General features: G+C 37.7%; 1 protein-coding gene across 2 annotated transcripts in view; it reads right to left on the minus strand.

Annotated features, from left to right (window-relative positions):
* Nucleotides 1-22,348: 22,348 nt before the first annotated feature.
* The window catches only part of LOC128659831 (gastrula zinc finger protein XlCGF26.1-like), a 98,870-nt gene continuing 95,220 nt past the window's right edge, over nucleotides 22,349-25,998 (minus strand). The window contains exons 1-2 of one of the 2 annotated variants that reach the window (XM_053713404.1): nucleotides 25,447-25,553; nucleotides 22,349-24,559 (exon numbers count right to left, since the gene is read on the minus strand). In XM_053713404.1, the coding sequence (XP_053569379.1) occupies nucleotides 22,617-24,559; nucleotides 25,447-25,465 (1,962 nt within the window). In that variant the 5' untranslated portion in view covers nucleotides 25,466-25,553 and the 3' untranslated portion in view covers nucleotides 22,349-22,616. Of the gene's footprint in view, nucleotides 24,560-25,446; nucleotides 25,554-25,998 lie in introns of those variants that run through there. The other variant, XM_053713405.1, reaches the window with a different exon arrangement.

Raw genomic sequence — 25,998 nt, forward strand, 5'->3', positions numbered from 1 at the left:
TCAGTTTTTAAAGACCTACCATCCTTGATTATCAGTGTGTCCAAGAAAGGGACCGATTCCTCGCTCAGGTTCAATTGAAATGTTATAGATCTTGTTGAAATATTTAAATCTGCTACAAATTCATATAAGGAGTCAATGTCGCCCCCCCATATGCCAAACACATCATCTATGTAACGAAACCAGCAAAGTCCATATTCCTGGAACATGCCATTAGTGTATACAAACTTTTCTTCATACATGTTCATATAGATGTTGGCATATGTGGGGGCGACATTTGACCCCATAGCAGTCCCCTGACATTGGATATAAAACTGACTCTGAAACAGGAAATAGTTACATTAAAGAACTAGTTGTAGTAACTCCATAACAAATTCCCTCTCAAAGGTGGTTAGTAAACCACTGGATGTGATAGCCTGCTTAGTAGCATCTAAACCACTTTTATGTGTGATAGAAGTATATAGGCTACTCACATCCAGTGTATAGAGAATAAATTTATCACTCTGTAAAACTACCTCCTGTAATTTTTGAAGGAAATCCCCTGTGTCTTTAATATAGGATATGGCTGTAGTGACCAATGGTCTTAATATCCTATCCAGATATATAGATACATTAGTAAGGATGGAGTTGGTACTTGCCACTATTGAACGGCCCGGCGGTTTATCAAGATTCTTTGTGTATCTTCGGCAATGTGTAAAAGACTGGTATGGAGAATTTATCTGGAATCAAAAAGCTTTTCTCATTTCCACTAATTAGACCATTACACATTGCCTTAGATACACATTTCTCAAGTTCTTTTTTAACCTCAAATGAAGGATCCCTATCCAGTGGCAAGTAAACGTCCCCATCCTGAAGCTGGGTCTTAATCTCCTGTATATAGTAGTCCCTGTCGAGTATCACAGTGGCCCCGCCCTTATCAGCCGGCTTGCATATTATATGTTTGTTACTGCTAAGATCTTTTAATGCCTTAAACTCTGCTGATAGGTTTACATCTTTTAGCACCAATTGAATAAAAGTATCTATGCTCGAATTGTGAATAACAGGTGTAAAGCTACTCTTATTTCTAAGGTTTAATTTACCCAATGTTAGATTGTTACTTAAACGAGACTTATTACAATAATCAGTAACAGTATTACCAAAAAATGCTTTCAATTTTAGAGTCCTGAAAAAGGAATGAAGATCTTTATGCAAATCGAAGAAGTTACATTTAGATACGGGGCAAAATGACAGTCCTTTCTCAATAACAGTCTGTTCAGTTTCTGTCAAAGTATGTCTGATATATTTACCCCCAAATCTACTTGGTCTTTTTGCGGGTCGTCCTCTGTGGCCGTTGCTTCTGCTGTACAGGCGCCTTGCTGGTTCCGACTCCGGCGGTGTTTTCTTCCGCCTCGATGTTTTCGCTTGAGTCCCCCGACGATGAGTCGCCTGTTGATGACGTGGAGTGTCCGCGCCGGTCACGTGCGCGTCGCTGCCTCCTCCAATTGGTTCCTCCTTGGCGTCTATTGTTGTCATCCTGAGCGCCCGCTGTCCACCGGTACACATTCCCACTCCGGTAATCTTCTTCATCACGGAGGAATTTCTGTCTTTTACGGGCCTCAATGATTTTTTGGAGTTCCGCAATGTTGGCATTTGTTGTGGCTAGCAGTTTATCCATATCATCAGTGGACAACATGGATTTCAAGACCTCTTCCAAGTGTGTAATTTCAGTGCCCTGCTTCTCCAAATCTTGCTGCAGATATTCAACGGTAAGCACTAAGAGATCTAGAGAGCACTTATTCAAAATAAACGTAAACTTGTCCACATATTCTTTGTTCTCTCTCATCAGGGTGGGCCTGGTGTTCATTCGAAGGCCCCTCGGTATACGCCGCACCCTATGGTATTCAGCTAGGGTAGTGGCGTGCAGTTCATAGGCAAGATGTTTCTTTTTCAACTTTTCATATTCTTTTGTAGAGACCTCAGTAGGGAGAGTCTGTAGGAAATTTCTTGATCCACGTACCAATGTGGTAATCCTAGCGGCCTCCAGGTCGCTATATGTAAAAGTCTGCACACCTGTTTCGATCTGTGTTTTATCCATTTTGGAAGTGGGTTACTTTAAACCAGTGCAAACAGCCAAATGCAGTCCAGCAATAAGTATACAGTGTAAAAGGCCCAGCACTAGTACCCAGGCAAGTAGGTGCACGCTGTAGGGACCCTGCACTAGTCCCTTGTAGAATCCAAAGAAGCAGAAAAACAGCAGCACCTTGTAAATGCAAAAATTCTTCCTTTATTGGTTTAACATCATGGCAGACAAGAGATACAACGTTTCGGTCATACACTGACCTTAATCATGTTCTAAATAACATCATAACTGCTCACACTTTATACCCTTACTCAGAGGGGAGGGGCTCAATTACCTGGTTCAGGTGTAATCAAGTACATTCCTAACCTACATACTCCCTCTAGTGGTTGTTAGCAGAGAGATCACTCTGCTAACAACCACTAGAGGGAGTATGTAGGTTAGGAATGTCCTTGATTACACCTGAACCAGGTAATTGAGCCCCTCCCCTCTGAGTAAGGGTATAAAGTGTGAGCAGTTATGATGTTATTTAGAACATGATTAAGGTCAGTGTATAACCGAAACGTTGTATCTCTTGTCTGCCATGATGTTAAACCAATAAAGGAAGAATTTTTGCATTTACAAGGTGCTGCTGTTTTTCTGCTTCTTTTTATTGCATTATTAGTCACTGTACGTCTGTGACACACAGATAATATCCCGGCACACAGCTGAGATAACAGTACTATTAGACATTAAATAGGGAGTGAGTGAAGTTATTTCTATGTGTTTATTGCATTATTAGTCACTGTACGTCTGTGACACACAGATAATATCCCGGCACACAGCTGATATAACAATACTATTAGACATTAAATAGTGAACCAGTGAAGTTATTTTTGTATGTTTATTGCATTATTAGTCACTGTACGTTTGTGACACTCAGATAATATCACAGCACACATCTGATATAAAAATACTATTAGACATTAAATAGTGAGTCAGTGACGTTACCTTTATGTGTTTATTGCATTAGTAGTCACTGTACATCTGTGACACACAGATAATATCCCGGCACACAGATGATATAACAATACTATTAGCAGGACCGTCTTTAACACAGGGCAAAATGGGCAGTTGCCCTGGGCCCAGTCTTTGTTGAGGGGCCCAAGAATCCTTAAAAAAAAAAAAAAATTTTTTTTTTTTTTTTTAGTTCATGCCAGACTGCTGATGTCATGTGACATGGGACACACACACAGTCAGTCCTAATATTGTCACATTCAAAAGTTCTCTGCTTATATTTATTTGTGAGAAACTGTGCCAATGTCATGTGACATTCCAAGCTTGTGCCATGTGCTGTTTTAGATGTGCACTGTGCAGCACTGGATGCTAAGCCCTAACTAGGCATCCAGTCAATCCAACTGCATCAGAAAAGGTTCTGCTGGGGTTACCACTGTTACCAGGTAACTGCTCTGGTGGTGGGGATTGTTTCTGGGTAGGGCTCACTATAGGCGCATGCAGCAGAAAGCTGGAGTGGCAGGCACGTGAGGATTTGAGCATCTGTGCAGCTGCACACACCGCTCTCTTCAGTCTTGAGGCTGTGTGACTCATCTCACACTGTATCCATGCAGCCTTGGGCAGACAGCATCCAGTCTGCTGATCCCCTTAGCCCTGCTCTTTCTGCTGTGGCTCTAAGATCAACTAACTGAAGTTTGTTAGGAAAACAGTGCTTTGTAGAAAGGTGTCAGTGGGAAGAATAAGTGTGTACACATGCCCCTCCCCCATGCAGCATTGTCTAGTGCAGGATGAGAGGGAACTTGTTCCTAGCAAAGTAGTGACATGTGCTGCTGTGGCTGATGTATAGTGTCATGCTGATACTTCACACATTAAGGTAAGATTTATTTTTATAGTTTTTATTTCTCTCTGTTTAAGATTTTACAGCTTCCCATAATAGTTCTACTGTTCCAGTCAGTAAACTTATATCTGTCTGCACCTCTATGCTTCCGCCTCAGTCTTTACCTTGCTTTGCTCCTGTTGGCTGCCCTAAATCTCTTTAACCAGCTAACCTCACACCAGAATCACATTAAAAAGCATATTAAATTAATCCAGAGTGGAGGAATTTATATATTTATTTACTTATTAGTACTGCTTAGGTCCAGTTTCACATATTGCAATTTTTTTTTAATGATTAGCCCAGCAGTGGATGATCCACTGCTGGGCTAATAATTAAAAAAATATATAAAATAAATTGATTTAGCTGTTTTTTGAGATGTTGGGGTAGAGAGCGAAAATGCATGGGGGGGGGGGGGCCAAGAAAATGTTTGCCCAGGGTCCGGTCAGTATTAAAGACGGCCCTGACTATTAGACATTAAATAGTGAGTCAGTGAAGTTATTTCTATGTGTTTATCACATTATTAGTGACTGTACGTCTGTGACACACAGATAATATCCCGGCACACAGCTGATATAACAATACTATTAGACATTAAATAGTGAGTCAGTGAAGTTATTTCTATGTGTTTATCACATTATTAGTCACTGTACGTCTGTGACACACAGATAATATCCCGGCACACAGATGATATAACAATACTATTAGACATTAAATAGTGAGTCAGTGAAGTTATTTCTATGTGTTTATTGCATTATTAGTCACTATACGTTTGTGACACACAGATAATATCCCGGCACACAGCTGATATAACAATACTATTAGACATTAAATAGTGAGTGAGTGAAGTTATTTCTATGTGTTTATTGAATTATTAGTCACTGTACGTTTGTGACACACAGATAATATCCCGGCACACAGCTGATATAACAATACTATTAGACATTAAATAGTGAGTGAGTGAAGTTATTTCTATGTGTTTATTGAATTATTAGTCACTGTACGTCTGTGACACACAGATAATATCCCGGCACACAGCTGATATAACAATACTATTAGACATTAAATAGTGAGTCAGTGAAGTTACCTCTATGTGCTTATTGCATTATTAGTCACTGTACGTCTGTGACACACAGATAATCTCCCGGCACATAGCTGCTATAACAATATTATTAGACAATGAAAGTAAACGGTAAAGTTGTTTTCCTAGGAATAATTAGTCAGTTATATTACAGTCTCAAGGTGTTTACTGTCCCTTTAGTCAGATCTAGCTTTGTGCTATCTTGTTGTGAGTCCTTGTTTAATGACGATAACATTGTGACAAATCTAACAAGATATTGATTACCTAGAATAGAATTTTATTAATTATCTCTGTTATTAATTAAAGAGATCTAAAGGTGCAATAATGTTTAATATGTTAGATCAGTTTATTATTGTACCACTGATTGTATATAACTATGTATTTAAAGGGACAGTCTACACCTTGGTCATCTTAAAGTTTTACCTTAGATTAAGCTGCAAATAGCCTCCTGCACCTTTATCATGCAGCAGGAACAGTAAAAAAAAAATATTAAACGACTTAACTTGTGCATACAATTAACTTGCGCTGAAAAGTGGTTAGATTAAGCTTTACATAAAAAACAGGCAATCCTAAAACCTGTAACAATAGGAGAGTTTTGTAAAGGGGGGGGGGGGGATTAATGCAAAGCGCCTAAAAAATTTTTCTTAAAATCTAAAGTTATCAAGCAATCAAGAAAAAATATATAAAATATAACATATATAAATATTTCAATAATATTTGTATGGAACTGTGCCTCAAATACATATAAACAATATATAAATAAATATAAACAATATATAAATAAATATAAACGATATATAAATAGATATAAACAATATATAAATAGATATCCTGCTCGCTTCCAGACACTTTCCGGTTATTGCAGTGATGCCTCAATATCGAGGCATCCTGCAATAACATTTCTTACCCATCTAATACAAAGAGAGACACTCTGTGGCCCTCTCTGCATTGGACATCGATGGCATCCATCGTTGGTGGGTCTGAGCTGATGTGGGAGGCGGGTGGGTGGCCATCAATGGGAGTTATCATCAAGAGGGGGACAGGATTGTGGGTGGGGTCATGGACGGACAAGTGCACGTGCATTGGAGCGGGGGTCGGGCGCGGGTGAGAACCACTAAACTATGGAAAATGTAATGATATTAAGTGGGAGAATGGGGTAATTGGGAATTTTAAAGATCTAAAGGATCTGATAGGGGTGGGGGGTTGGTCTTTGGGGGGGAAGCTACACTACAGAAAAAAAATTAAAAATAAATAAAACCAAACAATTTTATTGTAAACTGGGTACTGGCAGACAGCGCCCAATAAGGTAGAGGGGGAGGATTAGAGAGCTGTTTAGGGGGATCCTACACAGCAGAACAATAAAAAAATTATTTCTGCCAGTACTTAAGATGGCGGGGACAATTGTGGGGTGGGGGAGGGAAGAGAGCTGTTTGGGAGGGATCAGGGGGTGTGATGTGTCAGGTGGGAGGCTAATCTCTACACTAAAGCTAAAAGTAACCCTGCAAGCTCCCTACAAGCTACCTAATTAACCCCTTCACTGCTAGACATAATACACGTGTGATGCGCAGCGGCCTTTAGCGGCCTTCTAATTACCAAATAGCAACACCAAAGCCATATATGTCTGCTATTTATGAACAAAGGGGATCCCATAGAAGCATTTACAACCATTTGTGCCATAATTGCACAAGCTGTTTGTAAATAATTTCAGTGAGAAACCTAAAGTTTGTGAAAAAGTGAACAATTTTTTTTATTTGATCGCATTTGGCAGTGAAATGGTGGCATGAAATATACTAAAATGGGCCTAGATCAATACTTTGGGTTGTCTACTACACTAGACTAAAGCTAAAATTAACCCTACAAGCTCCCTACATGCTCCCTAATTAACCCCTTCACTGCTGGGCATAATACATGTGTGGTGTGCAGTGGCATTTGGCGGCCTAATTACCAAAAAGCAACGCCAAAGCCATATGTGTCTGCTATTTCTGAACAAAGGGGATCCCAGAGAAGCATTTACAACCATTTATGTGATAATTGCACAAGTTGTTTGTAAATAATTTCAGTGAGAAACCCAAAGTTTTTAAAAAAGTGAACAATTATTTTTTAATTGATCACATTTGGCGGTGAAATGGTGGCATGAAATATACCAAAATTGGCCTAGATCAATACTTTGGGATTTCTTCTAAAAAAAAATATATATACATGTCAATGTGTCAATGGATATTCAGGGATTCCTGAAAGATATCAGTGTTCTAATGTAACTATCGCTAATTTTGAAAAAAGTGGTTTGGAAATAGCAAAGTGCTACTTGTATTTATTGCCCTATAACTTGCAAAAAAAAAAACATGTTAGCATTAGGTATTTCTAAACTCAGGACAAAATTTAGAAACTAATTAGCATGGGTGTTTTTTGGTGGTTGTAGATGTGTAACAGATTTTGGGGGTCAAAGTTAGAAAAAGTGTTTTCCTCATATTTTTTTTTTATAGTAAATTATAAGATCTGATGAAAATAATGGTATCTTTAGAAAGTCCATTTAATGGTGAGGAAAATGGTATATAATATGTGTGGGTACAGTAAATGAGTAAGAGGAAAATTACAGCTAAACACAATCACCGCAGAAATCTAAAAATAGCCTTGGTGAGAAAATGGAAAAGTGCTCTGGTCACTAAGGGGTTAAACATATAGATATAAAACACATCATATGACTAAATCATGCATGATTTAAAAAAAAAATGATATATTTGTTTAAAAAATGCTTTTTTGGAAATCCTTAAAAAATTGAAGTGTCTTTAGAATATGGTAATGCTAAAAAAAGTTCAATCACTTAAAATAAAGAGTCAATATAGATAGTCAATGTTAAAGTAGCAGTTGATGTTTGCTACAACAGTGGTCCGTATAGTAAAATATATACCACTTCCTTTGCTGTGTAGTATATGATTGATAGTAGTCGAATCCTTACCGGACTTCCTATGAAGCGATGCAATGTTTTTTCTTGATGATTTTTTGCTGAATAGCAACTTCCTGCACGCCCACCTATGCAGGATAAAGTCACCTTCGTTACGGATTATCTGGAAGGTGACTTCATCCCGCATAGGTGGCGTGCAGGAAGGTGCACGGACACTAGGACGCACTGAGTTTGAATCAATTTTGGATGTAAGCATTATAGGTCAACGGACCGATCTTCTATTCAGCAAAAAATCATCAACAAAAAACATTGCATTTCCAAAGAAGAATTTTTTAAACAAATATATCATTTTTTATAAAACCATGCATGATTTAGTCATATGATGTGTTTTATATCTATATGTTTAAACAAATACAATGGTATCTTTTAATATATATACATATTGCGTGGAGTACATATCTATTATAGTTCCTATTCATACATTGTTTATATCTATTTATATAATGTTTATATTTATTTGAGGCACAGTTCCATACAAATATTATTCAAATATTTATATATGTTATATTTTATATATTTTTTCTTGACTGCTTGATCATTTTAGATTTTAAGGCTCATTTTTTTTAGGCGCTTTGCATTAATCCCCCCCTTTACAAAACTCACTTTGAAATGGCTGCCAAGCTCAACGCACTGATGACATCATGATCTGGGCTGCCTATGGCATCCAATCACAAAAGGCTCACTAGTTAGATTCAACAGACTGGCATTGCTATTCATCAGAGTGCCTAGATGCAGCCCAGATCATGATGCCATCAGTGGGCAGAGCTTGGCAGCCATTTCAAAGTGGCCAATAGACAATATTTATTTTAAAATAACTTTTACTGTTCCTGCTGCATGATATAGAGCTAGCTGAGCATATCTGGTGAGTCTATGACAAGCCACACATGTGTAGCCACCGGTCAGCACTCAGTAGTACATAAGTTTGAACAGAAGTGAAATTAAAAGTATCATAAAATGACACATTCTATCTAAATCATGAAAGTGTAATTTCCTATCCCTTTAAGTAACAGAAAATGTCTGTGTATAAAGTCTTGCTGGTGATTAATAATATGGGTGGGTTGTGTAGGTTGGGGCTAATTTGATATTGTTTTAAAGGGACAGTAAAGTCAAAATTAGACTTAAATGGATTGAATAGAACATGACATTTCAAACAACTTTCCAATTTACTTCTATTATAATTTGTGCTTTATTCAGTTAGTATCCTTTGTTAAAGAGTAATCCTAGGTGAACTCAGGAGCGTGCACGTATCTTCAGACAGCAGAGTTTGCAAGAACATTTATAGCAATGTTATACATAGTTACAAACACTGCTGCACAGAGTACTAAATACGCGTGCACGCCCCTAAGCTCATATAATATCAGCCTCCTAGGTTTACTCTATAACAAGGGATACCAAAAAAACAAAGCAAATTAGATAATAGAAATAAATTGGAAAGTTGGGTAAAATTTCTGCTCTATCTGAATTAACAGAGTTTAACTATTTGACAGTTTTGGTTTCTGTCTTTGTGTCAGGGTACCAGGAATCAGACTGACACAAGAAGTGCAAAAATAATCCCACCTTTATTAATAAAAAAAGATGACAAAATGCCCACAATTCAAATAATAAGCCAGCAGTCAAAGCCAGAGCTGGTAGTCAGACGATCCGAGTCAGGAGCCTGTCGCACCACGCCCCCTAGCCGTTGCTAGGGGAACAACGTCTCCTTCCCTGCTCGTTGCCAGGGGTAGTGTCGGGTCCGGATTTGTGCGGTGCTGACGTCATCGCTGCACGCTCCTGATGCCGGTCAGACCTCTGTGGCGCGAATCCTGTGCCTATTTAAAACTTTTACTAATGATCTGTCACTGCCCAGGTATATGTGTTACTTTGTGTGCTCGTGGGTGTGACAGATCGTTCTATCTATATGCCTATTACTGTTACTGAACCTGCCTGCCTGACTACTCTACCTGCTTTACCCCATAACTGCTGGATTGTATTACTGTTACTGAACCTGCCTGTCTGACTACTCTACCTGCTTTACCCCTTAACTGCTGGATTGTATTACTGTTACTGAACCTGCCTGCCTGACTACTCTACCTGCTTTACCGCATAACTGCTGGATTGTATTACTGTTACTCAACCTGCCTGCCTGACTACTCTACCTGCTTTACCCCTTAACTGCTGGATTGTATTACTGTTACTGAACTTGCCTGCCTGACTACTCTACCTGCTTTAACCCTTAACTGCTGGATTGTATTACTGTTACTGAACCTACCTGCCTGACTACTCTACCTGCTTTACCCCATAACTGCTGGATTATATTACTGTTACTGAACCTGCCTGCCTGACTACTCTACCTGCTTTACCCCATAACTGCTGGATTGTATTACTGTTACTGAACCTGCCTGTCTGACTACTCTACCTACTTTACCCCATAACTGCTGGATTATATTACTGTTACTGAACCTGCCTGCCTGACTACTCTACCTGCTTTACCCCATAACTGCTGGATTGTATTACTGTTACTGAACCTGCCTGTCTGACTACTCTACCTGCTTTACCCCATAACTGCTGGATTGTATTACTGTTACTGAACCTGCCTGTCTGACTACTCTACCTGCTTTACCCCTTAACTGCTGGATTGTATTACTGTTACTGAACCTGCCTGTCTGACTACTCTACCTACTTTACCCCATAACTGCTGGATTATATTACTGTTACTGAACCTGCCTGCCTGACTACTCTACCTGCTTTACCCCTTAACTGCTGGATTGTATTACTGTTACTGAACCTGCCTGCCTGACTACTCTACCTGCTTTACCCCATAACTGCTGGATTGTATTACTGTTGCTGAACATGCCTGTCTGACTACTCTACCTGCTTTACCCCATAACTGCTGGATTGTATTACTGTTACTGAATCTACCTGCCTGACTACTCTACCTGCTTTACCCCATAACTGCTGGATTGTATTACTGTTACTGAACCTGCCTGACTACTCTACCTGCTTTACCCCATAACTGCTGGATTGTATTACTGTTACTGAACCTGCCTGTCTGACTACTCTACCTGCTTTACCCCATAACTGCTGTGGATTGTATTACTGTTACTGAACCTGCCTGCCTGACTACTCTACCTGCTTTACCCCATAACTGCTGGATTGTATTACTGTTACTGAACCTGCCTGTCTGACTACTCTACCTGCTTTACCCCATAACTGTTGGATTGTATTACTGTTACTGAACCTGCCTGTCTGACTACTCTACCTGCTTTACCCCTTAACTGCTGGATTGTATTACTGTTACTGAACCTGGCTGCCTGACTACTCTACCTGCTTTACCCCTTAATTGCTGGATTGTATATTACTGTTACTGAACCTTCCTGCCTGACTACTCTACTTGCTTTACCCCATAACTGCTGAATTTTATTACTGTTGTCGAACCCTGCCTGCCTGACCATTCTAGTGGTTCATCCTTGGACTACTCTGCCATAGCCACTGGGGACTGTCCTACTTGTGGTGAGTGCCGCCTTCCTCATCTTATTAACTTTCTCTGCTCTGGGATATTCCCTATCATTCCGGCTCGACGCCGGGATAACAAGACTACTGGCCGAGTTTGGTCTGATAGAGGAGTATCCCACAACCATTACAGAGCCAAAGCAAGTAGTCAGACGAGCTGAGTCAGGAGCCAAAGCGAGTAGTCAGACGAGCCAGAATAAGGAACAAGGAGAACAGCAAAGTCAGGAACAAGCCAGGAATCAGGAACCAGAAGAGACATCAGGCAAGCCAGGTAATACACAGAACCTGGAACATAGGAACTAACAAACAGGTCTGAGACAACGCAAGGGCAAAGCATACTGAACAGAGGCCCTTTAAATAATAAGTGATTAAATTAGAATTCTGAGACTGCAACCTGTCTCACACGGATGATGTACAACAGTCTGGCCATAAGAGGGCGTGCAGGAAATGAGCAGCATTACTCACTCTGTACCAGATTCCGTTCCGTAAGAAAGGTGAGTAAAATGGCTCCCAGCAGCACATGGCAAACAAAGCAGGGGGAAAAAATGACAATTTGATGATGTTTTCCTAATTATTCTGTGATATTGGGTTTTTAATAATACAAAACACAAAATACTGGTCTGGATTACAATCACTTTTTATTTGCATGAAAAAGCATTGTATATCATTATATAGTGCAAAGCAGCATTAGATGATATATGCACACAATGGTATAAATATACCTAACACTTCTGTTCTTGATACAAAGGGATTTATCAGACATATAATGTTCCCTTTATTTATACAGTATGTGCTATTATCAGTTCTTGTGGCTTCTAACTAACATGAAAACATCTAACAGACATAATATCAAGTTACAGAACATGACATACATATTACATAGCAAAAGCAAAGGAGAAATGGTAACACTTATATCCGTGTGTGAGTAGAAAATGCCAAACCAGGCACCGGGACTTAGGTCGATAAACACACCCCCAAACAGTACATATGTGAGCCAATATAAGAGGTGTACCTTGAGCACTGAAGAGAGAAATCCTGTGTTTGCACGGAACGATATCCGATGGCAGCGTGTCTGCCGACTTCTCTTGCTTCCGCCTCTATGCAAAACCCGGTCTACAGCTCTGTAAACGTCACCGCGTGACGTAAGGAGGGGGTGTGTGTGTTGACGATCTGTATATTCACCCGGCCCAGCGGTTAGTGAGGAGTAATAACCTGGACTCAATAGCTGGTCAAAGCATCACGGAACAAAGGATGGAGTCCCAGGTTAAAAGATAAAACAAATTCTTTATTCGATTCTTTAAAAGTAAAGTTCAAGTGAGACGCAGCTCACACGGTCACAAAATCAGCCAAAAAAGAGTGGAGAAATGAGCGTAGCACCAGTGGCTTACATGTTTCGGCTAAATGCCGTAATCATAGCCTAAGGTGCTATACCTGTGTGATCTTTAAAAAGAGTGAAAAATGATTCAATTGGCTAAAACACTACAAGGATTAAAAATGTACGCCCATTTTGACACATCTAGCATGCACATAGAAGTTAACCCTACACATGTCATAATGTATTAGAGCAAGGGATGTTTGATGTGAAGAAAACGAAGAAATGCGAGGTGTAAAAGTATATAGAGAAAGATAGTGAAAGAGAGAAAAAATAGGAAAGAGGAAAGAGACTGAAAAGACAGCACATGAATTGGAGGGACAGACTAGCAGCGAGATTAGTAATGTTGACCTGTTATGGACTTGGGATACTTAAAATGCTCACATTAGAGGTTGGATATAACCACAATACACGAGGCAAAAGTCAATGTAAAATAATAATATAATAACTGATATGAACATGGAGATAGTAAGCTGATGTGTCCACACTATAAACTTGAACTCGCACTGTCACTATAGCAATAGGAGGAGAAAAGAAGAATAGAGAGAAGAAAAGAAAAAAGAAGAAAAAAACAAAAAGAAAGAAACTAGGAAAGAAGAAAAGAAACAAAGCTAAAACGGAAAAAGGAAAAATAACAGGGACAAATGTATATACATATAGCACATATATAAATGTACATGAGGATACACCCATATACAAATTAAGCTAATGTATATAAAAAGGAAGACGGAAGGATTGTGTACACAGATTTGATGCTATATATGAGCATATATAAGGTTTATAGGATTTATAACTATGCTACATGAATATGAAGAAACCACAATGGAATCCCTATGTGATAGATTATGCAGCTGTAGCTACACTATATATGACACATAGTACATGCAATACAAGCATTCAAAACATGTGATCATGAGCAACATCTAATTAGAGAATATAAAGAAGAAGAGAAAATTGTGTACACATGTATCTACGATTAGGCACCTAGGAAAACTGTCAGGGAATATAGGACTATAGGAATATGCCAGAGTAAGTGAATAGAACAATAAAAAATAATATATTATAAATTGTCCTATATATTGACATATAAATTTACTCCCAAAAATTGATCAGATCAAATTTGGAGTTTAGACCTTGGGGAAGCCTGGTTTTTAATTGGAAAATCCAAAAGGTTTCACGTTTAGCTAGAACTCTATCTATATCTCCCCCTGTCATAGGGACCTTGGCTTTTTCAATAGCTGCCCACCTGAACGAATTAAGGCAGCAGTTGTGTTTGGTGGCAAAATGTTGCACTAAGGGAGTTGTAGCCGTACCCCTAGTTAGGGAGGAGATATGTTCTCTTATTCTAGAGTTAACATCCCTAGACGTGAGACCAACATATTGAATATTGCAAAGAATGCAGGTGACAAGATATATGACATTGGTGCTGGTACAATTTAAACAGGATTTTATAGGATAAACAGTCCCTGTTACAGTTGATCTGAACTCTGTCGTAATTTGTGCATAGTCACATGGCTTACACTTTTATGGCCACATCTATACATGCCCTGATGTCTCAGCCAAGAGCTAGTATGTTGTGTGGTAGATCTAAGTTGTGTCGGTGATAGAATTGAAGCCAAAGTGGCACATTTTTTGTAAGAGCATCTGATGCCATTTTTCACTACATCAGTGAGCTTGTCATCTGCAATTAGGAGAGGAAAATGCTTCTTGATAATATTGCAAACTTCAGGGTATTGAGCACTGTACTCCGTTACAAAGTAAATACCCTGAAAGTTACTTTTAGTATTCTTGCATTTATCAAGTAGCATTGACTCTCTTGGAATAAGATTAACCTGTTGCCTTGCCTGTTTAATGTGTCGTTTAGAATATTGTCTCGATCTCAGTCTGTTTTCTAATAGGCTAGCTTCATGTTCAAAATCTTCCTCCCTACTACAATTCCTTTTGATGCGCATAAATTGGCCTTTCGCCACAGCGTAAGCGGTGTTGGTGGGATGACAAGAAGTGGCGTGTAGAAGTGTATTGCCTGATATTGGTTTACGAAAGACCTTAGTAGAAATAGTGCCATTACAATTACCAGTGAGTGTGAGGTCAAGATAGTCTATATTGACTGGATCAGAAATGAAGGTGAAACTGAGGTTCAACTCATTCTGATTCAGCCAAGAGACAAATTTGGGCACATCTTCTGAAGGACCAGACCAAATACATAACAGGTCATCTATATATCTCTTGTAGAAATATATAGATGACCTGTAGGGATTAGTGTCTCCATAGATGCAGTTAATCTCCCAGAAGCCTAGGTAGAGATTAGCATATGAGGGGGCAAATTTTGCCCCCATTGCTGTACCCCTTTTCTGAAGGTAGAAGTTTGACTCAAAACAAAAGAAATTGTGAGTGAGTAAAAATTCTAATACACGAATGATAAAGCTTTGAAAGTTCTCAGTGTAATCTGTATAGTTTGCTAAAAAGAATTTTATAGCCATGATGCCTTCTGTATGGGGTATACAAGAGTACAAGGAGACTGCATCTATTGTAACCCATATATAGTTGTCATTCCACTTATGCTTAGCCAATAGGTTAATAATATGTTTTGTATCCTTGGTAAAGGATGGTAAGGTGTTCACTAAAGGCTGCAGAATCGTGTCAAGCCAGGATGAAAGTCTTTCTAGTAGGGAATCAACCCCACTGACGATGGGGCGACCCTTAACATTGATTAAGGATTTATGGACTTTTGGAAAAAGGTGGAACATGGGTGTCTTTGGATGTTGTACATATAAAAATGAAGCAGTCTGTTCATTTAGAAACCCATGTTCAACACCATCATCCAAAATCCCAAGAAGATCCTTTTTAAATCTAGCTGTGGGATTTGTCGTCAGAGGAGTGTACTCTTGTGGATTGTCCAATTGGCGATGGGCTTCTGCCACATAATCAGACCTATTTAGGACAACAATGCTGCCACCTTTATCAGCCGGGCGTATGACAATATTTATGTCATTTTGTAATGTACTCATAGCCTTTTTTAGTCTAATGGGCAAATTTTGGGTGTAACCTGTAGAATGATCATTAAGAGTCTGTAGATCTCGTTCTACCCGAGAGTGAAATGTCTCTATAATTTGTCCTTTGGACTGGATGGGATAGAATTTAGACTTGTCCTTAAAGGTGGCAGCATTGTTGATTGTTCCCTGACTAGAGGAAGATTCAGAGTATAAGTGTTGTAAATTTAGGACATCACAGGCCTCAGTAAAGGACTCCGTGATGTGTGAGTTAGAGACTGTGCTATCGTTATAGGATATGCATTCAGAGATGTTGGATGTAAAATGCTTTTTTAAAGTGATATTTCTAATAAGACGATTAACATCTATCATTGTCTGGAATAAGTCAAATTTAGCTGTAGGGGCAAAACCTAGTCCTAGGCTAAGCAATTCTAGCTGATCCTTGTTAAGCTGAAGGGAAGATAGATTGATAACTGAATCTACTTGTATTTCGTTTGAGTGCGGTTTCCTCTATGCGGTTTCCCTATGAGAGGGGGAGATATAGATAGAGTTCTAGCTAAACGTGAAACCTTTTGGATTTTCCAATTAAAAAACAGGCTTCCCCAAGGTCTATCAAGAAGCATTTTCCTCTCCTAATTGCAGATGACAAGCTCACTGATGTAGTGAAAAATGGCATCAGATGCTCTTACAAAAAATGTGCCACTTTGGCTTCAATTCTATCACCGACACAACTTAGATCTACCACACAACATACTAGCTCTTGGCTGAGACATCAGGGCATGTATAGATGTGGCCATAAAAGTGTAAGCCATGTGACTATGCACAAATTACGACAGAGTTCAGATCAACTGTAACAGGGACTGTTTATCCTATAAAATCCTGTTTAAATTGTACCAGCACCAATGTCATATATCTTGTCACCTGCATTCTTTGCAATATTCAATATGTTGGTCTCACGTCTAGGGATGTTAACTCTAGAATAAGAGAACATATCTCCTCCCTAACTAGGGGTACGGCTACAACTCCCTTAGTGCAACATTTTGCCACCAAACACAACTGCTGCCTTAATTCGTTCAGGTGGGCAGCTATTGAAAAAGCCAAGGTCCCTATGACAGGGGGAGATATAGATAGAGTTCTAGCTAAACGTGAAACCTTTTGGATTTTCCAATTAAAAACCAGGCTTCCCCAAGGTCTAAACTCCAAATTTGATCTGATCAATTTTTGGGAGTAAATTTATATGTCAATATATAGGACAATTTATAATATATTATTTTTTATTGTTCTATTCACTTACTCTGGCATATTCCTATAGTCCTATATTCCCTGACAGTTTTCCTAGGTGCCTAATCGTAGATACATGTGTACACAATTTTCTCTTCTTCTTTATATTCTCTAATTAGATGTTGCTCATGATCACATGTTTTGAATGCTTGTATTGCATGTACTATGTGTCATATATAGTGTAGCTACAGCTGCATAATCTATCACATAGGGATTCCATTGTGGTTTCTTCATATTCATGTAGCATAGTTATAAATCCTATAAACCTTATATATGCTCATATATAGCATCAAATCTGTGTACACAATCCTTCCGTCTTCCTTTTTATATACATTAGCTTAATTTGTATATGGGTGTATCCTCATGTACATTTATATATGTGCTATATGTATATACATTTGTCCCTGTTATTTTTCCTTTTTCCGTTTTAGCTTTGTTTCTTTTCTTCTTTCCTAGTTTCTTTCTTTTTGTTTTTTTCTTCTTTTTTCTTTTCTTCTCTCTATTCTTCTTTTCTCCTCCTATTGCTATAGTGACAGTGCGAGTTCAAGTTTATAGTGTGGACACATCAGCTTACTATCTCCATGTTCATATCAGTTATTATATTATTATTTTACATTGACTTTTGCCTCGTGTATTGTGGTTATATCCAACCTCTAATGTGAGCATTTTAAGTATCCCAAGTCCATAACAGGTCAACATTACTAATCTCGCTGCTAGTCTGTCCCTCCAATTCATGTGCTGTCTTTTCAGTCTCTTTCCTCTTTCCTCTTTTTTCTCTCTTTCACTATCTTTCTCTATATACTTTTACACCTCGCATTTCTTCGTTTTCTTCACATCAAACATCCCTTGCTCTAATACATTATGACATGTGTAGGGTTAACTTCTATGTGCATGCTAGATGTGTCAAAATGGGCGTACATTTTTAATCCTTGTAGTGTTTTAGCCAATTGAATCATTTTTCACTCTTTTTAAAGATCACACAGGTATAGCACCTTAGGCTATGATTACGGCATTTAGCCGAAACATGTAAGCCACTGGTGCTACGCTCATTTCTCCACTCTTTTTTGGCTGATTTTGTGACCGTGTGAGCTGCGTCTCACTTGAACTTTACTTTTAAAGAATCGAATAAAGAATTTGTTTTATCTTTTAACCTGGGACTCCATCCTTTGTTCCGTGATACATATTACATACCCAGTATACATGTAGGTTATAGTAGCCATTTAAATTAAACTGATTATGATCACGTATGTACCGGTTACTGATATTGTGTCTCATGAAATAAAATCAATTTCCCCTCAGTAATTCCTCTGGTATATAACATGTACAATGCTAAGCATATATTGCTAAAAGAAAAGGTTTATCCACAAGATGTGCACGATAAATATATCTCCCAGATGTCAAACATTTGAGACTGATGTTCTTGTTAATATAATTCTCTAATTCTCTATTAATATAAAGACTCCTTTATTCTGTAAATGTAATGATTTCCTCCCTATGGAAATCAAACATACAACTAAGAACACTGGCGTATTAATAAACAACACTGGGGGTGCTTTGGTGGTTAATGGCTATGTAAACTGGTCAGTATGAGGACAGATTTGTATATTCCTGTGTGGTGTTTGTATTCTATCACATTGATATGAGAGAAACTGAGGTGCACATATATAGAGGAACAAAAAACAGCAGGAAAATATAAAGGAGTCTTTATATGAATAGAGTGTTAGAGAATTATATAAACAAGAACATCAGTCTCAAATGATTGACATCTAGGAGATTTCTCCTAGATGTCAATCATTTGAGACTGATGTTCTTGTTTATATAAGTCTCTAACACTCTATTCATATAAAGACTCCTTTATTCTGTAAATGTAATTATTTCCTCCCTATGTAAATCAAGCATACAACTCCTAACACTGGCATATTAATAAACAACACTGGGGAACAAAGTACAGCAGTAGAGCACTTCCAATCTGAGGCTTTTATAACTGGGATTTAGTAAATATAGTAGAATTTTTACTCACTCACAATTTCTTTTGTTTTGAGTCAAACTTCTACCTTCAGAAAAGGGGTACAGCAATGGGGGCAAAATTTGCCCCCTCATATGCTAATCTCTACCTAGGCTTCTGGGAGATTAACTGCATCTATGGAGACACTAATCCCTACAGGTCATCTATATATTTCTACAAGAGATATATAGATGACCTGTTATGTATTTGGTCTGGTCCTTCAGAAGATGTGCCCAAATTTGTCTCTTGGCTGAATCAGAATGAGTTGAACCTCAGTTTCACCTTCATTTCTGATCCAGTCAATATAGACTATCTTGACCTCACACTCACTGGTAATTGTAATGGCACTATTTCTACTAAGGTCTTTCGTAAACCAATATCAGGCAATACACTTCTACACGCCACTTCTTGTCATCCCACCAACACCGCTTACGCTGTGGCGAAAGGCCAATTTATGCGCATCAAAAGGAATTGTAGTAGGGAGGAAGATTTTGAACATGAAGCTAGCCTATTAGAAAACAGACTGAGATCGAGACAATATTCTAAACGACACATTAAACAGGCAAGGCAACAGGTTAATCTTATTCCAAGAGAGTCAATGCTACTTGATAAATGCAAGAATACTAAAAGTAACTTTCAGGGTATTTACTTTGTAACGGAGTACAGTGCTCAATACCCTGAAGTTTGCAATATTATCAAGAAGCATTTTCCTCTCCTAATTGCAGATGACAAGCTCACTGATGTAGTGAAAAATGGCATCAGATGCTCTTACAAAAAATGTGCCACTTTGGCTTCAATTCTATCACCGACACAACTTAGATCTACCACACAACATACTAGCTCTTGGCTGAGACATCAGGGCATGTATAGATGTGGCCATAAAAGTGTAAGCCATGTGACTATGCACAAATTACGACAGAGTTCAGATCAACTGTAACAGGGACTGTTTATCCTATAAAATCCTGTTTAAATTGTACCAGCACCAATGTCATATATCTTGTCACCTGCATTCTTTGCAATATTCAATATGTTGGTCTCACGTCTAGGGATGTTAACTCTAGAATAAGAGAACATATCTCCTCCCTAACTAGGGGTACGGCTACAACTCCCTTAGTGCAACATTTTGCCACCAAACACAACTGCTGCCTTAATTCGTTCAGGTGGGCAGCTATTGAAAAAGCCAAGGTCCCTATGACAGGGGGAGATATAGATAGAGTTCTAGCTAAACGTGAAACCTTTTGGATTTTCCAATTAAAAACCAGGCTTCCCCAAGGTCTAAACTCCAAATTTGATCTGATCAATTTTTGGGAGTAAATTTATATGTCAATATATAGGACAATTTATAATATATTATTTTTTATTGTTCTATTCACTTACTCTGGCATATTCCTATAGTCCTATATTCCCTGACAGTTTTCCTAGGTGCCTAATCGTAGATACATGTGTACACAATTTTCTCTTCTTCTTTATATTCTCTAATTAGATGTTGCTCATGATCACATGTTTTGAATGCTTGTATTGCATGTACTATGTGTCATATATAGTGTAGCTACAGCTGCATAATCTATCACATAGGGATTCCATTGTGGTTTCTTCATATTCATGTAGCATAGTTATAAATCCTATAAACCTTATATATGCTCATATATAGCATCAAATCTGTGTACACAATCCTTCCGTCTTCCTTTTTATATACATTAGCTTAATTTGTATATGGGTGTATCCTCATGTACATTTATATATGTGCTATATGTATATACATTTGTCCCTGTTATTTTTCCTTTTTAGCTTTGTTTCTTTTCTTCTTTCCTAGTTTCTTTCTTTTTGTTTTTTTCTTCTTTTTTCTTTTCTTCTCTCTATTCTTCTTTTCTCCTCCTATTGCTATAGTGACAGTGCGAGTTCAAGTTTATAGTGTGGACACATCAGCTTACTATCTCCATGTTCATATCAGTTATTATATTATTATTTTACATTGACTTTTGCCTCGTGTATTGTGGTTATATCCAACCTCTAATGTGAGCATTTTAAGTATCCCAAGTCCATAACAGGTCAACATTACTAATCTCGCTGCTAGTCTGTCCCTCCAATTCATGTGCTGTCTTTTCAGTCTCTTTCCTCTTTCCTATTTTTTCTCTCTTTCACTATCTTTCTCTATATACTTTTACACCTCGCATTTCTTCGTTTTCTTCACATCAAACATCCCTTGCTCTAATACATTATGACATGTGTAGGGTTAACTTCTATGTGCATGCTAGATGTGTCAAAATGGGCGTACATTTTTAATCCTTGTAGTGTTTTAGCCAATTGAATCATTTTTCACTCTTTTTAAAGATCACACAGGTATAGCACCTTAGGCTATGATTACGGCATTTAGCCGAAACATGTAAGCCACTGGTGCTACGCTCATTTCTCCACTCTTTTTTGGCTGATTTTGTGACCGTGTGAGCTGCGTCTCACTTGAACTTTACTTTTAAAGAATCGAATAAAGAATTTGTTTTATCTTTTAACCTGGGACTCCATCCTTTGTTCCGTGATACATATTACATACCCAGTATACATGTAGGTTATAGTAGCCATTTAAATTAAACTGATTATGATCACGTATGTACCGGTTACTGATATTGTGTCTCATGAAATAAAATCAATTTCCCCTCAGTAATTCCTCTGGTATATAACATGTACAATGCTAAGCATATATTGCTAAAAGAAAAGGTTTATCCACAAGATGTGCACGATAAATATATCTCCCAGATGTCAAACATTTGAGACTGATGTTCTTGTTAATATAATTCTCTAATTCTCTATTAATATAAAGACTCCTTTATTCTGTAAATGTAATGATTTCCTCCCTATGGAAATCAAACATACAACTAAGAACACTGGCGTATTAATAAACAACACTGGGGGTGCTTTGGTGGTTAATGGCTATGTAAACTGGTCAGTATGAGGACAGATTTGTATATTCCTGTGTGGTGTTTGTATTCTATCACATTGATATGAGAGAAACTGAGGTGCACATATATAGAGGAACAAAAAACAGCAGGAAAATATAAAGGAGTCTTTATATGAATAGAGTGTTAGAGAATTATATAAACAAGAACATCAGTCTCAAATGATTGACATCTAGGAGATTTCTCCCAGATGTCAATCATTTGAGACTGATGTTCTTGTTTATATAAGTCTCTAACACTCTATTCATATAAAGACTCCTTTATTCTGTAAATGTAATTATTTCCTCCCTATGTAAATCAAGCATACAACTCCTAACACTGGCATATTAATAAACAACACTGGGGAACAAAGTACAGCAGTAGAGCACTTCCAATCTGAGGCTTTTATAACTGGGATTTAGTAAATATTATCTACAATAGGATCCTTTTTGTTGCTTCTATTTAGAGAGTTTGTCCTCTTTAGGATAATTGTAAAAAGGGTTGTAAACTGTGCATATAAAGTTTATTTGTGTGTAAATATTTGGTGTTTTGTGATACCGGATGTCAATTTTTTTTCCCCTATTTTCTAAATATGTGTAAGGTTTCTTCCCTTGTGAATCTTTTCATGAGTTTTAAGATTATCCATTTGTGTAAAAAAATTTCCACACTCTGTACATGTGAAAGGTTTTTCTCTTGTGTGACTCCTTTCATGAGTTTTCAGACGATCCATTCGTGTAAAACTTTTTCCACACTCTGTACATGTGAACAGCTTTTCCCCTGTGTGAATCCTTTCATGAGTTTTCAGATATCTCTTTTGTGTAAAACTTTTTCCACACTCTGTACATGTGAACGGCTTTTCTCCTGTGTGAATATTTTCATGCTTTTTCAGATCACTCTTTTGTGTAAAACTTTTTCCACACTCTGTACATGTGAAAGGCTTTTCCCCTGTGTGAATCCTTTTATGAGTTCTCAGATTTCTCTTTTGTGTAAAACTTTTTCCACACTCTGTACAAATGAACGGCTTTTCTCCTGTGTGAATCTTTTCATACTTTTTCAGATCACTCTTTTGTGGAAAACTTTTTCCACATTCTGTACATGTGAAAGGCTTTTCTCCTGTGTGACTCCTTTCATGATATTTCAGACTACTCATTTCTGTAAAACTTTTTCCACACTCTGTACATGTGAAAGGCTTTTCTCCTGTGTGACTCCTTTCATGATATTTCAGACTACTCTTTTGTGGAAAACTTTTTCCACACTCTGTACATGTGAAAGGCTTTTCCCCTGTGTGAATCCTTTCATGATTTTTAAGATCACTCTTTTGTGTAAAACCTTTTCCACACTCTGTACATGTGAAAGGCTTTTCCCCTGTGTGAATCCTTTCATGAGTTTTCAGATTTCTCTTTTGTGTAAAACTTTTTCCACACTCTGTACATGTGAACGGCTTTTCTCCTGTGTGAATCTTTTCATGCTTTTTGAGATCACTCTTTTGTTGAAAACTTTTTCCACACTCTGTACATGTGAAAGGCTTTTCTCCTGTGTGACTCCTTTCATGATATTTCAAACTACTTATTTCTGTAAAACTTTTTCCACACTCTGTACATGTGAAAGGCTTTTCTCCTGTGTGAATTCTTTCATGAGTTTTCAGACTACTCTTTTGTGGAAAACTTTTTCCACACTCTGTACATCTGAAAGGCTTTTCCCCTGTGTGAATCTTTTCATGATATTTCAGACTACTCATTTCTGTAAAACTTTTTCCACACTCTGTACATGTGAAAGGCTTTTCTCCTGTGTGAATCCTTTCATGATATTTCAGACTACTCATTTCTGTAAAACTTTTTCCACACTCTGTGCATGTGAATGGCTTTTCCCCTGTGTGAATTCTTTCATGAGTTTTCAGACTACTCTTTTGTGTAAAACTTTTTCCACACTCTGTACATGTGAAAGGCTTTTCCCCTGTGTGAATCCTTTCATGACTTTTCAGATGACTCTTTTGTGTAAAAAAAATTCCACACTCTGTACATGTGAAAGGCTTTTCTCCCGTGTGAATCTTTTTATGAGTTTTCAGGTGTTCCATTCGTGTAAAACATTTGCCGCACTCAGTACATGTGTGTGGTTTGTCACCTGTGTGAATTTTGTGATGTTCTATTAGATGAGATTTACATCTAAAGCTTTTTTCACATTCTGTACATTTGAAAGGTTTCTCCTTTGTATGAATCATTTGGCTAGACTGTAGACCTTTCCCTTCTTTAATATCTTTTGAGTACTCAGTAAATGTGTGTGGTTTATCCTCTTGGATAATCATTTCACTAGATAAGGCAGAAATGTTGTCCTCTTGTTTGATGACTAAATTACTCTCTGTAAATAATGATTGCTGCCCAGTTCCAGCCAAGTCACCATCCTCTCTAAATACCTGCTGTGATATCCCCAATGTTTGTGAATAGTCATTAGTGTATAAGACTTTTGGAGTTTGCGGTATCATTCTGATGTTTCCTGTAGTGAAGGATGGATATGAACTATTCAAGTGTTTGTCTACATAAAAAGAAATGGAATAAAGAAAAATAAGAATTTTTATTTATTTATAATATAATCCATCTCAATAAAAAACTTTTTTTTATACTCAAATGTCTTTCGTTTTGTATTTTTAACTTTATTTACCTGTAAATCACAAATTTAAAAAGGATGACATAGAATGTAAACATTACTACATCATAGTAAACTAAATTACTGATTACTGATGAAAACAAGTTATAGGGCCACATTAAACAAGGTGCATGTGGATAATGTTCTCAGCCAGGGAACAAGTACATCTGTATTCTGGGCAAGAGAGGTGGCATCCACCATCCTAATTTAACATTGCACAAGCAACTGCACATACAGCCCTGCCTGGCTCATGCTTAACCAGTTGAGTGAGAACATGATGTCTTAATCATCACAGAATAATAATCAGTGTGAGATGTTTTGAGAGGGTAAGAAGCAGTGACCTTATGAAAATCTTAATCTTTCGGCTGTGGTTGTTCTATTTATATAAAAAGCCAAAAACTTTATTAGTTTAATAATACTGTAAAATTAAGCACACAAATCAGTGGTGGTTCTGGGGTGGGGAACACTGGGGGAGTTGTGGGTGTTCCATGATCGAGGTCAAGGCAGGGAAAGATGGAGTTACTGGTGTTCTGAGTAATGAACCAGGTCAAGGGGTGAGGTTAGGAAGTTGTTGGACATGATCTGTCTAAAAGGACAGAGAGGGGAGTAGTATTTTTTACCCTACTCCTCAGCCTAATGTGGGTTGCTCCTTCTTTATAACGTCACTGACACAAATGTTCTTAAAGATGCAGATATAAATATAATAGTTTACATTTGTTTAATGAGTGATCTATTTTCCCAGTAATTAAAGTCAGCATAATATCTATTTTACTCACCTAACACATATGAGCTCATGCTGATAACCAGCTCCAATGTCTGTGCTCAGGAAGAGGGTTCCCTTGTTCACTCAATTCCTGATATCTCTCAGTGCTCTGGCTGTGTCTGTTAAAAGTATATTAAATGGTTTAGACAGATAATAATAAATAATGGTTCTGATTAACTGTACGTATGGTATAATTAAAGGCACACATAACAATTCATGTGATACAGATCAGCTGTTTAGGTTATTACATATGTGCTATTGATTCATCACAAACATTTAGTACAGTTAGCTCTGTGGGTGTTATAATTGCCCCTTAAAGGGACAGTCTACACCAGATTTTTTTATTGTTTAAAAAGATAGATAATCCCTTTATTACCCATTGCCCAGTTTTGCACTCCACGGGAGTGAGCACAATGTTATCTATATGACACATATGAACTAGTACTGTCTAACTGCTATGAGCTAAGAGGCGGTTTTCACCGGTTTAAAAATCAGTTTGAGCCTACCTAGGTTTAGATTTTCAAAAATACCAGCAAGGGAACAAAGCAAAATTTAATTTTTTAAG

Source organism: Bombina bombina, chromosome 5 (assembly GCF_027579735.1).
Source record: "Bombina bombina isolate aBomBom1 chromosome 5, aBomBom1.pri, whole genome shotgun sequence".
NCBI classification, from domain to species: domain Eukaryota; kingdom Metazoa; phylum Chordata; class Amphibia; order Anura; family Bombinatoridae; genus Bombina; species Bombina bombina.